The 15,627-nt window shown below is 42.8% G+C and overlaps 2 protein-coding genes across 3 annotated transcripts in view; one reads left to right on the top strand and one right to left on the bottom strand.

Annotated features, from left to right (window-relative positions):
* The window catches only part of LOC128657969 (uncharacterized), a 296,601-nt gene that overhangs the window by 194,768 nt on the left and 86,206 nt on the right, over positions 1–15,627 (top strand). The window lies entirely within an intron of this gene.
* LOC128657251 (zinc finger protein 836-like) overlaps positions 1–15,627 on the bottom strand; it is a 60,053-nt gene that overhangs the window by 10,486 nt on the left and 33,940 nt on the right. For both annotated transcript variants that reach the window (XM_053711523.1, XM_053711522.1), the window contains one exon: positions 9,756–9,857. In XM_053711523.1, the coding sequence (XP_053567498.1) occupies positions 9,756–9,857 (102 nt within the window). The remainder of the gene's footprint in view (positions 1–9,755; positions 9,858–15,627) is intronic.

Below are 15,627 nucleotides of genomic sequence, written 5' to 3' on the forward strand. Positions count from 1 at the left end.
TATTAGGTGATGTGCATCTCTGTAATGAGAAGGGGTGTGGTCTAAATACTCATTTGCCTAATAATTCTGCACTCCCTGTATATATATATATATATATATATATATATATATATATATATATATATATATAAACAAAGAAGAATATCCCCTATAGTATGCTCCCAGACCAAATAAAAAGTCCACTGTTTAAGGCACAACACAGGCACATAAGTCGAAGTAAGGTGATTCAATCATACCTTTATTGTGGCATGTCGGACAAACACTCGGCATACAATAGCGGTGTGACTACCAGGAGACACAGGTGTGTGGAGTGTGACGTCATCTGACGCGTTTCACGCCCTTCTGGCGCTTTGTCAAAGATGTGGAGGTGTGTGTAATAGGCATACTTTTAAATGGTTACCAAAGAACCTGAAAAAATGTATCTAGTTAATTTTGAAAACACAGTTTGTTACAGTGACATCACATCAAGGGAGGAGTTTTTCAGGTTCTTTGGTAACCATTTAAAAGTATGCCTATTACACAAACCTCCACATCTTTGACAAAGCGCCAGAAGGGCGTGAAACGCGTCAGATGACTGTAACGGTACCAACCGGATACCAAGGGTTAACACCAGGGAACAATGTCCTGCATAGGGAATCAGCAGTTCACAACCCAGCCAGTTTTCAGGTTTTAAACAGAATGAATTTTATTAAGGCTCATATGCCCAGTATTTATGCAGGTCTGACCCCCCCCAGAAGGGGGGTTGAAAGAATGTTGTACATTAGATGGAGGGAACACGCCCTTTTACATGATACAATAGAATACCTTGCTCAAGCTGATAACAATTTAAACACAGACACACACTTGGCTTTCCTTATCATCTAGGGTCTGCTCTCTGAGGTTGATTAAACAATGGACTGTGTATCAATAACATTAATGACAGTGCATAATAGCTGAGGCTAAAGCTGAACACAGTTAACTCTTTCAGTGCTGACAGAAGGGTCTGTCACATCTACATAGCACAATATACAGCCTATAGACAACCTTTCTTACGTTATAGTCCAGAAGTGGCTAGGTTTGCCACAATGCTCCCCCAGAACCAAGCCGGCATACACAGTCTGATCCCAACGGATCGGCTTGGGGATGTCCGGGGCAACAACTTTCGGCTCAAGTAAGCTACGGGGTGTTCTCCGCCATCTGCTCCAACTTGGCTCAGTACTGCCCCCACCCCAAACATGGAAGCGTCTCTTCCCGGAGGGACTGGGCTTGGGTAGTCACAGGGTTAACATCAGCGGGATCCATGGGAGCATAGGCAGAAACAAGGGGGGCCAAGTCATTTCCAAGGAGCACATCAGCAGGTAAGTCCTTCTTGACCCCCACATTCACAAGTCTAGCGCCCACTCCCCAATCCAAATGTACCCTGGCAACAGGTAGGCGGAACACAGTGCCCCCTGCTACCCTCACAGCCACAGTGTCTCCAGTGTGCTGTTTCTCGGGCACCAAGTTCTCTTGAAGCAAGGTCATGGTAGCACCAGTATCCCGTAGACAACTGACCTCCTTCCCATTCACTTTAACCCGTTGCCGGTTATTCCGGTGGGCAGCTTGCACGGGGTCTGCTTCATGTAGGCTGCCCCAGCATTCTGGCGCCTCTACGTAGCGGACCACAGGCTGAGGATTATGTGGGATTCCGCCAGCGGGTCTTCTCCAGGACTGTGCTTGATTCGCTGCGTTTAGGGGACACTCTGGTCTTTTGTGCCCTAGTTGCTTACATCCAAAGCACCGAATAGGTTGTGAGTAGCCCCGCGAATTGAACCGGGCTCTCTGAGGGTAGTTCGTGGCCGGAGGCCGTGTGGTATAGCGGTGCGCCGGGGGTTGGTAACTGGCAGCTGCTGGGGTGACTGGGGGTCTGTACTCCACTCTAGCAGTGGGCAATCGGTATACTGCTCCCCCTGCCCCTCGTACTGCCACGGATCCGCCAGTGGGTGCTGTATCCGGCACCAAATGGGGAGCTATCAGGGTTAAAGTAGCTCCCGAATCCCGAAGTCCCCGGACCGACATCACCTCATGCAGAATTCCCAGGGGTTCCTCGGCTTGGGTGCTCAACACCTCATGAGCGGCTGGCTCCGTTTGGTAATGGTGAGCAGCCGCCCTTGGGGCCAGGTTCTGTCTGACCTGGTTCCAAGCTTGTCTGCTCCGATTTTGGGTGCACTCACGTGCCATATGTCCCCACTGCTTGCAGGTGTGGCATTGTATATTAGCCCGTCCGTTGTTAGGCTGTAGTCCATGGTGCCTCCTGGCATCAAAATGCTGGTCTGCTAATCTGGCTGCTTCGGTTAAGGTGAGGGGTTTTCGATCTCTCACCCATTCTTGGGCTTCTGGGGACAAGCCGTTAAAGAATTGCTCCAACAGCATCAGTTGTCGCAATTCTTCCATGGTGGTAGCTTGGCTGGCCTGTATCCACCCCTGAGATGCTTGATCCAGCTTGTGGGCCCACTCTGCATGGGAATCTCTTTCTGGCTTGCGCAGGCCTCTAAACTTGCGCCGGTATGCCTCTGAGGTAATGGCATATCTTTCCAAGATCGCTCTCTTCACTTTAGCGTAATCCTTGCTGTCCTCCCTGGGTACAGCGCGATACGCTTCCGCTGCCCTACCGGCTAGCTTGCCTGCTAGCACCGGCACCCATACGGACTGCTCCAAATCATGTAACTCGCACAGTCTCTCAAAATCCTGTAAATACCCATCAATCTCATCCTTCTCCTCACAAAACATTTTAAATGCATGATTTGGGATTTTGGGTCTTACTGGGTTGCTGAGTGCGTCCAAAATGGATTCTGCTCGGGAGGATGCATTCCGCGGACTGTGTGCCATCACGTACTCCTGCACATCTGCCATTACCACGGATAGCATATCCCGTGGTACAGGTTGGGGTAAAAATTCCAGCCTGGTCCTCATTTCCCTCTGGTATAGGGTCTCCTCCATGGCTGCTGGGGGCGTAGCGCTGCGAGCTCTGTCTCCCTCCATCAGCTCAGCAATTAATATAGCCTTGGGTTTGCTGCTGCCTATCTTTCCCCTGGCTTCTAGCAGTTCCTTTTACGTTTGTCTCTTTAGCTTAGAATAATCCATCTCCATTCACTTCGGTCCCTGGTACTCCTTCCATCTTAGTCAGTATTGTAGTAATCCCCCTCTTCCTGAGGTTACTGGCTTGTGTAGTTGCTCTTCTGGGCGATAAGGTTCATTCCGTCGCTTGCCACCAATTGTAACGGTACCAACCGGATACCAAGGGTTAACACCAGGGAACAATGTCCTGCATAGGGAATCAGCAGTTCACAACCCAGCCAGTTTTCAGGTTTTAAACAGAATGAATTTTATTAAGGCTCATATGCCCAGTATTTATGCAGGTCTGACCCCCCCCAGAAGGGGGGTTGAAAGAATGTTGTACATTAGATGGAGGGAACACGCCCTTTTACATGATACAATAGAATACCTTGCTCAAGCTGATAACAATTTAAACACAGACACACACTTGGCTTTCCTTATCATCTAGGGTCTGCTCTCTGAGGTTGATTAAACAATGGACTGTGTATCAATAACATTAATGACAGTGCATAATAGCTGAGGCTAAAGCTGAACACAGTTAACTCTTTCAGTGCTGACAGAAGGGTCTGTCACATCTACATAGCACAATATACAGCCTATAGACAACCTTTCTTACGTTATAGTCCAGAAGTGGCTAGGTTTGCCACAATGACGTCACACTCCACACACCTGTGTCTCCTGGTAGTCACACCGCTATTGTATGCCGAGTGTTTGTCCGACATGCCACAATAAAGGTATGATTGAATCACCTTACTTCAACTTATGTGCCTGTGTTGTGCCTTAAACAGTGGACTTTTTATTTGGTCTGGGAGCATACTATAGGGGATATTCTTCTTTGTTTATAAGTATACCTGGAAACGAGCAGCCTGGTCTGCGAGTTTGGGTTTGTGCCGGGAGAGGCGCCGACGCAGCTTCCCTGTATGTTCCTGTTTAGACCTAGCCGCTTAGTATTCTTAACTCTCACTAACCTGCACATATATATATATATATATATATATATAAAGGGGTTTATATAGTTCAAGACAAAGTATTTTCTATTTCTTCAATAAAAGAGGAAAAGCAATAGAAATAATGGAAATTAGCAAGTTTAACCTTTTCACCACTAAGCCATTTCATACGCTTGTGATGCAGCATTTTTCAGTCTTTTGCGCTCATTGTATTTAGAATTCAGCCCTGTGACGAACCAAGGTTATCCAACCCTGCGCCAGTCACTTATTTGGCACAGAAAGGGTTATCAGCCCCCTTTTTCTGTCACCAATAGGCCACAATCTAGCCACACCAGGTAAGCTTGTGATTCAGTTTAGTGGGTGCAAGGGTTAACCACACTCCCTAGTCTGTACTAGACGTAAGAGAAATGCCCAAAACTCCCTTTTAATGCCACCCACACTAAACCAACAATCCTATAGCTCCAATACTGCCACCACTTAAAATTTATTAAAGGGAAAATCTTAAGAAAAAACCCAGACTTTACACATTAACTCTCTAAATACAATTTAGCAGAAAATAACCTAAATTATACAGTTCTAATATTCCAGTCTCTTTCAGTAACGTGGTTCAATTATTAGACTAAGGCCAAACTTAATTAAGGAATTAGTGGCTTTATGACTCAATGCATACACAATAACACTTGGTGGGGCTATTTAGGAGGCTCCTGGCACTTCAAAGAAAACACAAGTCACAATTCTTCTTGAAAAACAAATAACTGTTTTGAGTTCAAGCTACACAGAATTAACCCCTTCTTAGCTAAATCCTGAGGTTTTCGTGACACCTCCCCCAATAAGAGACGCAAAAGGGGGTGGCTACGAGCCACTCCCGATGCGTATCAAAGGGAGCTTCCCCTTGCGGTGATAACGCCATTGCCAGACAAATTGCACATAGCAGTTTTGCCAGCAGGATGCCCTCCTTTTAAAAGTGACACACTAGTTGCTCTACCCAACTGATTTAATATATTGCAGGGCCACTCCCATGCAGCCTGTAGCTGGTTCTGCCTCATGGGTGTTAGTACCAGAACATTTTGCCCCATCTCATATACTCCCTCTCTGGCAGTAAAATCCTGCAACTGTTTTTGTGGGAATATGGCATCTCTGGGTTTTGCAGGTACCTCCCCCAATAAGGCTTGCATCTTATCCCTGAATAACACATCATCACCTTGTACAGAGGTGCCTGTGAAACCTAGGGTCTTGCTACCTATGGTGTGCTCTCTGAACATATTGTGTGCTGTCAGTTGCTGCTTAACTACCATGGGCTCTTGCCCTCCCACTGGAGTAGAATTCCTGTACTCCTGCACTCTGTTATGGTTGGTAGGGGGTTGACTAACTCCCCCCCCCCTCCTCTTCACTGTGGGTCCCAGCTGCTGAGCCTGCTGGGGACTTTGAGGCTGCACGCCTATCACTGTATTTGCTGACTGGCACTGTGGGGCTGTGTAAATACACTTCTCTGTACTCCCCCCCCCCTGTGCCTGCAGTCTGTGTCAGTCTCTGTCCCCTAGTCTGTGCAGTATGTTTATAGGTCACAGCCGAGGTTAATGGGGTCTCTGTCACCCACAATCTTTCACACTCACTCTGGGGGTCCCTCAAAGAGTATCCTGTACCCTTCTCCCCCACACACTTTGAAACTGTGGCTCTGCTGCTTCTGTCATAGAGTGGGCTAGCTTGCCCCCCTGCTCTCTCTCTCACAGTCAGTCTGCCACTTTGCGTCCTCACACAGAATCTGGGATCCTTCTGACACTGGTGCAGACAAGCACACATCTTCCTTCTGCCATTTATCCCAACTATTGTGTCTTCTCACAGGGAACGGAATTGGCCCTGGCACACATCATCCAGCGGCCCAGTCACCCAGTCATTCTCTCCCCCATCAATCTCACCTCCTTCTATAGAATCCACTGATTCAATTACAGACAGACAAGCACCCCTCATCTGCCTCCTCTCACAGTTTCTCCCTGTACAGCTAAACTTGGTTCAGGCACAGACAGACCCACACAGTCTATCTGCCTTTCTCACCCATCAGTCTCACCCTGTACAGCTAACTGTAATTCTGCCGATACTGCTAGTTTAAGTACAGGAAGACACACACCGTCTGTCTGTCGTTCTCCCCAGTCAGTTTCTCCTCTTACAGGTTCACCTCTCAGCACAGACACCCCCAGTTCAGGCACAGCACTTCGCACACATGCACGATGTCCTCCCTCCTGGTCATAATGTCTCTGAGCATTTTTACACACAGCCCTTTCCACATAAGGGTCTGCAACTAATGTCACATGTAGCATTGTCAGGCACATAAAGAGATAACAATCTACCCAAATCAGTACCCAGTAAAACATCATTAGGAATATTTTCAGATACCCTCACATTTCTTAAACCTCTCCCCACTCCCCAATCAAGATATACACGTGCCATAGGCACTGCAAGTTTCATTCCCCCAATCCCTTTAACGGCTAGAGTCTTTCCAGGGATAATGTTCTCAGAGTTCACTAGCTTTGGAAGCACCATAGTCACTTCTGCACCCGTGCCCCTCAGCCCCAAGGTTACCTTGTCTCCAACAGTCATAGGTTGCAAGTTCTCATGGTTGTTTTCCTCTCTACAGGTAACAAACAAAACAGATGCTGGTACTTCTGAGGGATTACCCCCTCCAGCTGATTGCTCCAAGTTAATCCTCTCTGGGCAAGTGGAGCTGATGTGGCCCACTTTGTTGCAAGCAAAACATCTGCGGGTATCCCCCTGCCCAGATGCAGCACTCGCCCCTCCTTTCCCAGAGGGAGCAGACACACTAGATAAAGGCACAGCAGGTTTTGTGAAGGGGGGTCGTGCCGCAGCTCCTTTCCAGGTAGATCCCCCCCTTAGAAAAGGTTTTCCTCCCATTCCCTGGTGACCTGTTGGCTGTGTAAAAATCAGCCAGCTCACCAGCTTCCAATGATGTTATGGGTTTACGGTCCAAAACCCATTCTTGAACTTCTGCTGGGCACAGTTCCAAAAATTGCTCCTTCACAATCAAATCTTCCAGCTCCTCCATAGTGGCAACTTTTAATCCTCTGACCCACTGTTTAAAGGCTGTCAAGTTTCCAACAGCTGCAGTATAGCTCTCTGACAAACCTTTCTGCAGAGAAAGGAATTTCTTTCTGTACACCTCAGGAGTAAGATTATACCTCCTCTGTAGTGCAGCTTTAATGGAATCATAGTCCTGATCAAACTCTGGGGGTAGTTCAGCAAAAGCCTCCAGTGCAGGACCTTTCAGGCCAGGGGTAAGGTACTTGGCCCCTGCTCCCTTGGAAGCTGGAACTGTCTGCAAACTTTTTCAAAGCTACGCAGGAATACATCCACATCTCCATCTTTCTCCAGAGTGGGAAAATTCTCTGCACGCACTCTGGGAGCAGGTGGGTCTCTAGGTTCACCAAAAACAGGTGAAACCATCCCTCTCTCCAACCGTGCAAGCTGTAGCTGATACTCTCAGCCTGTCGTCAGCAGCCTGTCTTTCAGCTGCCAGAGCCTCTCTCTCAGCTGCCAGAGGCTCTCTCTCAGCTTCCCTAGCCGGCTGTCTCTCAGCTGCTTCCGCGGCTGCCTGTCTCTCAGCAGCTTCCACAGCAGCCTGTTTCTCATAAAATTTTGTAATCAGTTCCATGCGCAAACTTGCATCCACTGAGCCCATATGTTTAAGAACAGTTTGCAAATAACAGTCCAATGGATCCCCAGATCCTGATGAATCGCTGCCCCCAGCTGCAGACATCTCTCCTGAGACTTCAACTGGTGTGATTTGGCTGTTATCATATTCAACAAGAGCTTGTATTAGTAAATCTTTGTTCTTTGAACGTGTTGGAATATCACGCTCCTGGCATAAGAGTACCAGTGTCTCTTAAGATTGCTGCTCGTATGATTGCATAGCAAAAATAAAATGAAAAAGAAAAACAGAGAATAGGGAAGGGGACTGTTTACAATGTGTGACTATATAATGCACTGAGTTTTAGCCTTCGGAAATTGTAAGAAACAATTTCTTTCAGTACCGGGATTTTCACACTAGCAAATCCACACGCACTAAAATCTAATAATAAAAAAAATTATCTACACCGCTGCCCACCAATTTGTGACGAACCAAGGTTATCCAACCCTGCGCCAGTCACTTATTTGGCACAGAAAGGGTTATCAGCCCCCTTTTTCTGTCACCAATAGGCCACAATCTAGCCACACCAGGCAAGCTTGTGATTCAGTTTAGTGGGTGCAAGGGTTAACCACACTCCCTAGTCTGTACTAGACGTAAGAGAAATGCCCAAAACTCCCTTTTAATGCCACCCACACTAAACCAACAATCCTATAGCTCAAATACTGACACCACTTAAAATTTATTAAAGGGAAAATCCTAAGAAAAAAACCCAGACTTTACACATTAACTCTCTAAATACAATTTAGCAGAAAATAACCTAAATTATACAGTTCTAATATTCCAGTCTCTTTCAGTAACGTGGTTCAATTATTAGACAAAGGCCAAACTTAATAAAGGAATTATTTATTATGCCAAAAATATTATGCACAATGCATTATTAATAAAAAGTTGTTACAAATAAAATTACACACGCAGTGTTTTAAAATAAAAAGGAGAAAAACAGAATTGAATACTTTCCTAGTTTTCAAGATCTGTGCCAGGGGCTGGCATGAAAATGATGGCTCCTTACTTCTGTAAAGCAGCTCCCCTTGTAAGAATGAACACCTTATTGTTAAAAACATAAGATTCTTATACCATTTTCCGGAGATCAGGTTGCCTGACCACACCCTCCCGGGCGGGCTAAGAAACCCCCCTGTCTTTATGCCCTTCAATAGACTAAGTTCTTGCCTGAAATCATACAATCCATTATAATTTCTGCTAGGTAACTATTTCTATATTTACATATCGGGAACCTCTTGGTTTCATTAGGAGAATCGGTTTGATATCAAATATGCCATAGGTTGTCATAATTACCTTCATTTAAGGTTATAACAGTTTTAACACACATATGTACATAATATACCAATGTCCTTTCAGTGACCTGGTCAGTTTTTGTGATGGAGGCCATGTTTTGCATCATGCATTCTATTGACAACCTAAGCCATAAACCCTTTCCTGTGTATTTTCTGAAACTAAAAGCTTGAGTGGCTTTATGACTCAATGCATACACAATAACACTTGGTGGGGCTATTTAGGAGGCTCCTGGCACTTCAAAGAAAACACAAGTCACAATTCTTCTTGAAAAACAAATAACTGTTTTGAGTTCAAGCTACACAGAATTAACCCCTTCTTAGCTAAATCCTGAGGTTTTCGTGACAAGCCCTATATAAGTTATATCACAATCACCACAAATAACAGGTGAGTTTTCATCTATGTGTTTTTTTGGGCGGGAGTAGTGGCTCTAAAAGTGAGACACACACATACACTTACCTGTGCCCTGTTTCATAGAGACATGTCACATACGTACACTCACGTGTGCCCTACGTCCCTCAGACAAGCCCCACACATACACTCTAACCTGTGTCCCTGACATGTCACACACGTACAATAGCCTGTGCCCTGTGTCCCTTACATGTAACCACATACATTCACCTGTGCCCTGTGTCCCTTACATTTCACAAAAGTACACTCACCTGTGCCCTTTTTCCCCATAGTCATGTCACACACGTACACTCACCTGTGCCTTGTCTCTCAGACACGTCACACACATGTACCTATATTGTCACATATTTCCTGCTCTGCAGCTTCTGGCATATTTATTAGCCACTGATCTTCTGTTTGTTCCATGTTATATGAAATCTTAGCACCATTTTCACCTGCAATAAAAAAAATAATCTAAAGAATCACTATTTACAGTGTCAGTGGTTTCTTTTAAAAATTTAACATTACAATAAAATGTAAAAAATGGTGTAATTTAATATAAATAAACCTGAGCCTAGATCACTAGCAGTTACATCTGGAAGAAATTCCATGTAGTGTAAGCATATCAGTAAGCACAGCACGTGCCATATAGTAAAGCAAGATAGCTGGGATTTAGTGACTTTACTAGCTGCAAATAGACCCCCACTGTAGCCAACCAGAATTCCATTGTGTATTACACAAGTTTTTTTTTTTTTTTTTAAATATAAATCAAAAACATTACATGTGCATTGCTCACATCACATAAACATACCTGGCATGGGTACAATACAGCACTAGTATTGCAACAGCCTTTATACCTGACATGGGGACAATACAGCACTTTTATTCCAACAGCCCCTATACCTGACATGGGTACAATACAGCACTAGTATTCCAACAACCCATAAACCTGACAAGGAGACTGTGACGGACTCCGGATAACCCTTCTTCGACCCTGGAACCTGTAGCTGTAGTGCTGGATGTGATAATAGCCAGTAGCCCACCCTAATAACCAGACAAGACCAGTAATAAGGTGAAACAAGAACCAGCTTATTCAGACAAAGCTCACAGTATTTATACACAACTGCCAAGAGCTAATCCCATTACCCCCCTCCAGACAGTCTGGCGCCTTCATAGAGGAAATAAGAACATAGAGATACCCGCAATGCATAGGTTGTTGTTTTTGGCTGATCCCGAGGGAGCATGGCTATTCCAGGGTGTCATTGGAGAGCTCCTGGTCCCCAGATGTCACAGTCCAAAAAGCGACATGACTTGTTATTGGGGACCGGAGCGGTAGCCTGGGAAAGGAACTCAGGAACAGTCCAAGGTGGGGGTGTCAAAAACCCCAGGCTCCTTAGTGAGCTCCCTCTTAGTACTCACCCCAACCCATGCCAATCCACTGTATGTTAAAGGGACAGTATTTACCAATCTTCATATAACTGCATGTAATAGACACTACTATAAAGAATAAGATGCACAGAAACTGATATAAAAATACATTATCCAAATAGGTAAGGCTGCTAATAACAGTGCTGTAATTATGGGAGATTTTAACTACCCTGATATAAACTGGGCCAATGAAACTAGTAATTCAGCTAAGGGGGATAGATTTTTAAATGTTCTCAGGGATAACTTCTTGTCACAATTAATAGAGGAGCCAACTAGGAGTAAAGCTATATTGGATTTAGTGCTATCAAACAATACAGATATAATATCAAACATAGAAGTTAAAGAACATTTGGGTAACAGTGATCATAACATGGTCACATTTGAAATCTCTTTTCATATGCAGTGTTTTAAAGGCTTAACTAAGACTTTTAATTTCAAGAAAGCAAAATTCAACGATTTAAGGAAATCATTAAATAATATAAATTGGGACAATGTATTTTCTAATAAAAATACAGAGGATAAATGGATAATATTTAAAAATTTGTTAAATAAATATACATATCAATACATACCATATGGTTATAAAAATAAAAATAAAAAAACTAAGCCGTTATGGCTAAATAAAAATGTGTTAAAAGAAATTAGGAAAAAACGTAGGGCATTTAAATTATTAAAAGAAAATAGTACAGACTCAGCATACAATATTTATAAGGAATGTAACAAAGCATGCAAAAAAGCAATCAAATTAGCCAAAATTGAAAATGAAAAATTAATTGCCAAGGATTCTAAGTCTAACCCTAAAAGGTTCTTTAAGTACATAAATAGCAAAAAATCTAAGAAGGATAATATAGGTACATTAAAATGTGTGGAGGGTAGCATGATAAATAATGACAGGGAGAAGGCTGAGGTACTAAACCAGTTTTTTTCTTCAGTATACACAAGAGAGGAACCATTGAATGATACTTTGGAACAGAATAGAACATGCCAGTCCATACCACTAACTGGGTTTTGTTTAGAGGATATCAGGAAAAAAACTAAAAAATATTAAGGTAAATAAAACTCCAGGCCCAGATGGAATACACCCAAGGGTGTTAAGTGAACTTAGCACTGTTATAGACAAACCTTTACTCTTAATTTTTCAAGACTCATTATCCTCAGGCATGGTACCCCAGGATTGGCGTAAAGCTGATGTGGTGCCACTCTTCAAAAAGGGAAGCAGGGATGGATGATCCAGGAAGCTATAGACCAGTTAGTCTGACATCAATAGTGGGGAAGATATTTGAAGGGATTATAAGGGATTATATTGATGAGCATATTCGTGTAAACAAGATTATGAGTTCTAATCAGCATGGCTTTAGGAGAAATAGATCATGTCAAACTAATCTAATTAGATTCTACGAGGAAGTAAAAATATAGATAAAGGGGAATCAGTTGATGTGATATACTTAGATTTTGCAAAGGCATTTGATACAGTGCCACATGAGAGATTAATGCACAAAATTAAGGGACTGGGAATAGCTGAAAATGTTAGCTCATGGATAAATAACTGGATAAAAGATAGGGAGCAACGAGTAGCAGTAAATGGATCATACTCAGATTGGACAAAGGTAATCAGTGGCGTCCCCCAGGGATCAGTACTGGGCCCTGTTCTTTTTAATATTTTTATAAATGACTTGGAGCAAGGATTAAATAGCGACATCTCTATTTTTGCAGATGATACTAAGTTAAGTAAGGTCATTAGGTCAAAGCAGGATGAACTCTCTTTGCAAAGGGATTTGCTAAAATTAGAACTATGGGCAAGTGAATGGAAAATGAGATTTAATATGGAAAAATGTAAGGTTCTACATTTTGGAAGTAAAAATAAGCAGGCTATGTATTTTTTAAATGGGACAAGACTTAGCCAAACACAGGAGGAAAGGGATTTGGGAGTAGTAATAGATAACAAGCTAAAGATGAGTGCACAATGCAGAGGCAGCGGCTTCAAAGGCTAATAAGATACTAGCATGTATTAAAAGAGGCATTGATTCAAGGGAGGAAAGCATAATTCTGTCATTATATAAAGCCCTGGTAAGACCTCACCTTGAGTTTGGAGTGCAGTTCTGGGGACCGATTGCTAAAAAAGATATTGCAGAACTAGAAAAAGTTCAGAGAAGGGCCACAAAGCTAATAAGGGGATTGGAGAAATTAACCTATGAGGAGAGGCTAGCCAAACTGGGCCTGTTCTCTTTAGAAAAAAGGCGCTTGAGAGGTGACATGATTACTTTATATAAATATATTCAAGGCCCATATACAGAGATGGCAGAAGCTCTTTTTATTCCAAGAAAATTGGTTCTGACAAGAGGTCATAATTTAAGGTTGGAGGAAAGGAGATTTAATCTCCTGCAACGGAAACGTTTTTTCACTGTAAGAGCAATAAAATTGTGGAACTCATTACCAAAGGAGGTAGTGAATGCCAATACCATAGATACATTTAAAAATAGTCTGGATAAATTTCTGTATATAAACAAAATTCATGGATATGATTGCTAGCATTAAATGGGTCACATTTTAATGGGGTTATTTAAGCTTAACTGGAGCTTTTTGTAAGTATTTTAGATTTGTATAGGTTGAACTCGATGGACTTCAGTCTTTTTTCAACCTTATCTACTATGTTACTATGTATTATAAAACTGTTTAAAAACTTACTTAGAAGTTGTCAGTTTAGCTCTGTTGAAAAGGTAGCTGGAAAGCCCACTGCAAGTGGGAAATAAGACACTCCCCCCCCCCCCCTTATTTTGCATATGAAAAGACCCTGTACACAAACAGAAGCAAGCTGGAGTAGGTATCTGACGGTAGTCTTCTAAAACTTTGGGGCTTGGTTAGGAGCCTGAAAATCAAATGATATTTAAAAATAAGCAAAAGTATACATTTAAAAAAAAACAAAAAAAAAAAAAAACTTTATGGGCTATATAAAAAGATGGTCTACAAAACATTTATGCAAAGAAAAAATGAGTGTATAATGTCCCTTTAAGTCCTCAAAAGAGCGGAGCTCTGGAGCAAGGGGCTTTCGGAGCGACTTAGGTTAAAGGCCAGCAGGAATCTCTGCCGATCCCAGCCGGTGAATAGTTCCATAAGATTCCGTCTAGGACAGGCCAAGCAGAAAGAGGGTAAAGCAGGGTAATGATCAGGGAAAAGTTTAATTACTGCAACAAACAAGGGGAACTGTTGGAAAATATAATAATCCAACTGGTGAAGGGATCCTCCTTGCAGCCTAGTATCCATAACCGTTATGACCCCTGATGGCAGGGGGGAGGGGAAAGGGAAGGACCGGCGGCACAGCCTGCCTAAAGTTAGACCACTGGATCATCCCTCTAGGCAGGTATAGGCCACTGGTCCATGACAGAGACAATGCAGCACTAGTATTCCAACAGCCCCTATACATGACATGGGGATAATGCAGAACTAGTATTCCAACAGCCCCTATACTTGACATGGGGACAAAACAGCACTAGCATTCCAACAGCCCATATACCTGGAATAGGGACAATAAAGCACCAGTATTCCAACACCCCCTTTACATGACATAGAGATAATAAAGCACTAATATTCCAACAGCCCCTATATCTGACATTGGGACAAAATAGTACTAGTATTCAAACAACCCATATACCTGACATGGGGACAATACAGCACTAGTATTGCAACAGCCCGTATACCTGACATGAGGACAATATAACACTTGTATTTCAAAAGCCCCTAGACCTGAGGTGGACCATAGAGCACTAGTATTCCAACCGCCCCTACACTTGACATGGTGACAATACAGCACTAGTATTCCAGTAGCCACAACAACTGGCATAGCGACAATAAAGCACTAGTATTCAAACAAACCATATACCTGACATGGGGACAATACAGCACTAGTATTTTAACAGCCCCTATACAGAACTAGTATCCCAAAAGCCCCAACACTTGACATGGTGACAATAAAGCATTATTATTCTGCATCTTGTTAAGATTCTACAGGTCTACATACACATAAACACATACAGATATGCACGTGGAAACATGCACAGACACTGCACAAGCACACACAGTCAAAACCTAATTACTTTTTAGAAACAAATACAATAGGTTCCTGTTCTTTTTTAATAAATGTATCTAAAAATAAATGTACCTAAAAATAAATGTTCATCCACGGGCCACATCTCTGCATCTTCATGTGTGTATCCACATGTACAGTTCATTAGCATACACAATTCAATTGGGTACAATATCCATGGTTACTGCTGCTGCCAAATCTCACCACGGTAATCATAACTAATATTGCCTTATTGCATATGTGTATTGTGCTCTCTGCATCTGTTTGATTAGTTCTATATTTAATGCTCCTTTAAAAAAAATAATCACATAAAAATACGAACATGCTTCTCTGTTGGTCTTTCACATGTATGATAGGTTTAAATACAATGCCACTTTAACTTACTATATACAGACATAAGATACAAATAAGAGGCTATAAAGAGAACAAAACGCTGTGATATACATTTTTTTTTGCTCCTACAAAGTGATACAGGTGTATCCGCAACTGATCAGATCACAATGATTATACTCTGGCAGATATTACAGCAGCTTTATAAGGTCTTCCTGCTTGGGTGTCATTATATTATCAGGGCTGATATAACCAAGCCCTAGAAATAAGTCAACAGTCAGTGAGCATCAGGCTATATTGTACTGTGACACTCAGTGTGTGATTGAGGTGAAACCCCGACTGGTGATATAATGTACAGTAGTTATAGACAATAAGTTATAAAAACC

This window comes from Bombina bombina, chromosome 4 (assembly GCF_027579735.1).
Source record: "Bombina bombina isolate aBomBom1 chromosome 4, aBomBom1.pri, whole genome shotgun sequence".
Lineage (NCBI taxonomy): Eukaryota > Metazoa > Chordata > Amphibia > Anura > Bombinatoridae > Bombina > Bombina bombina.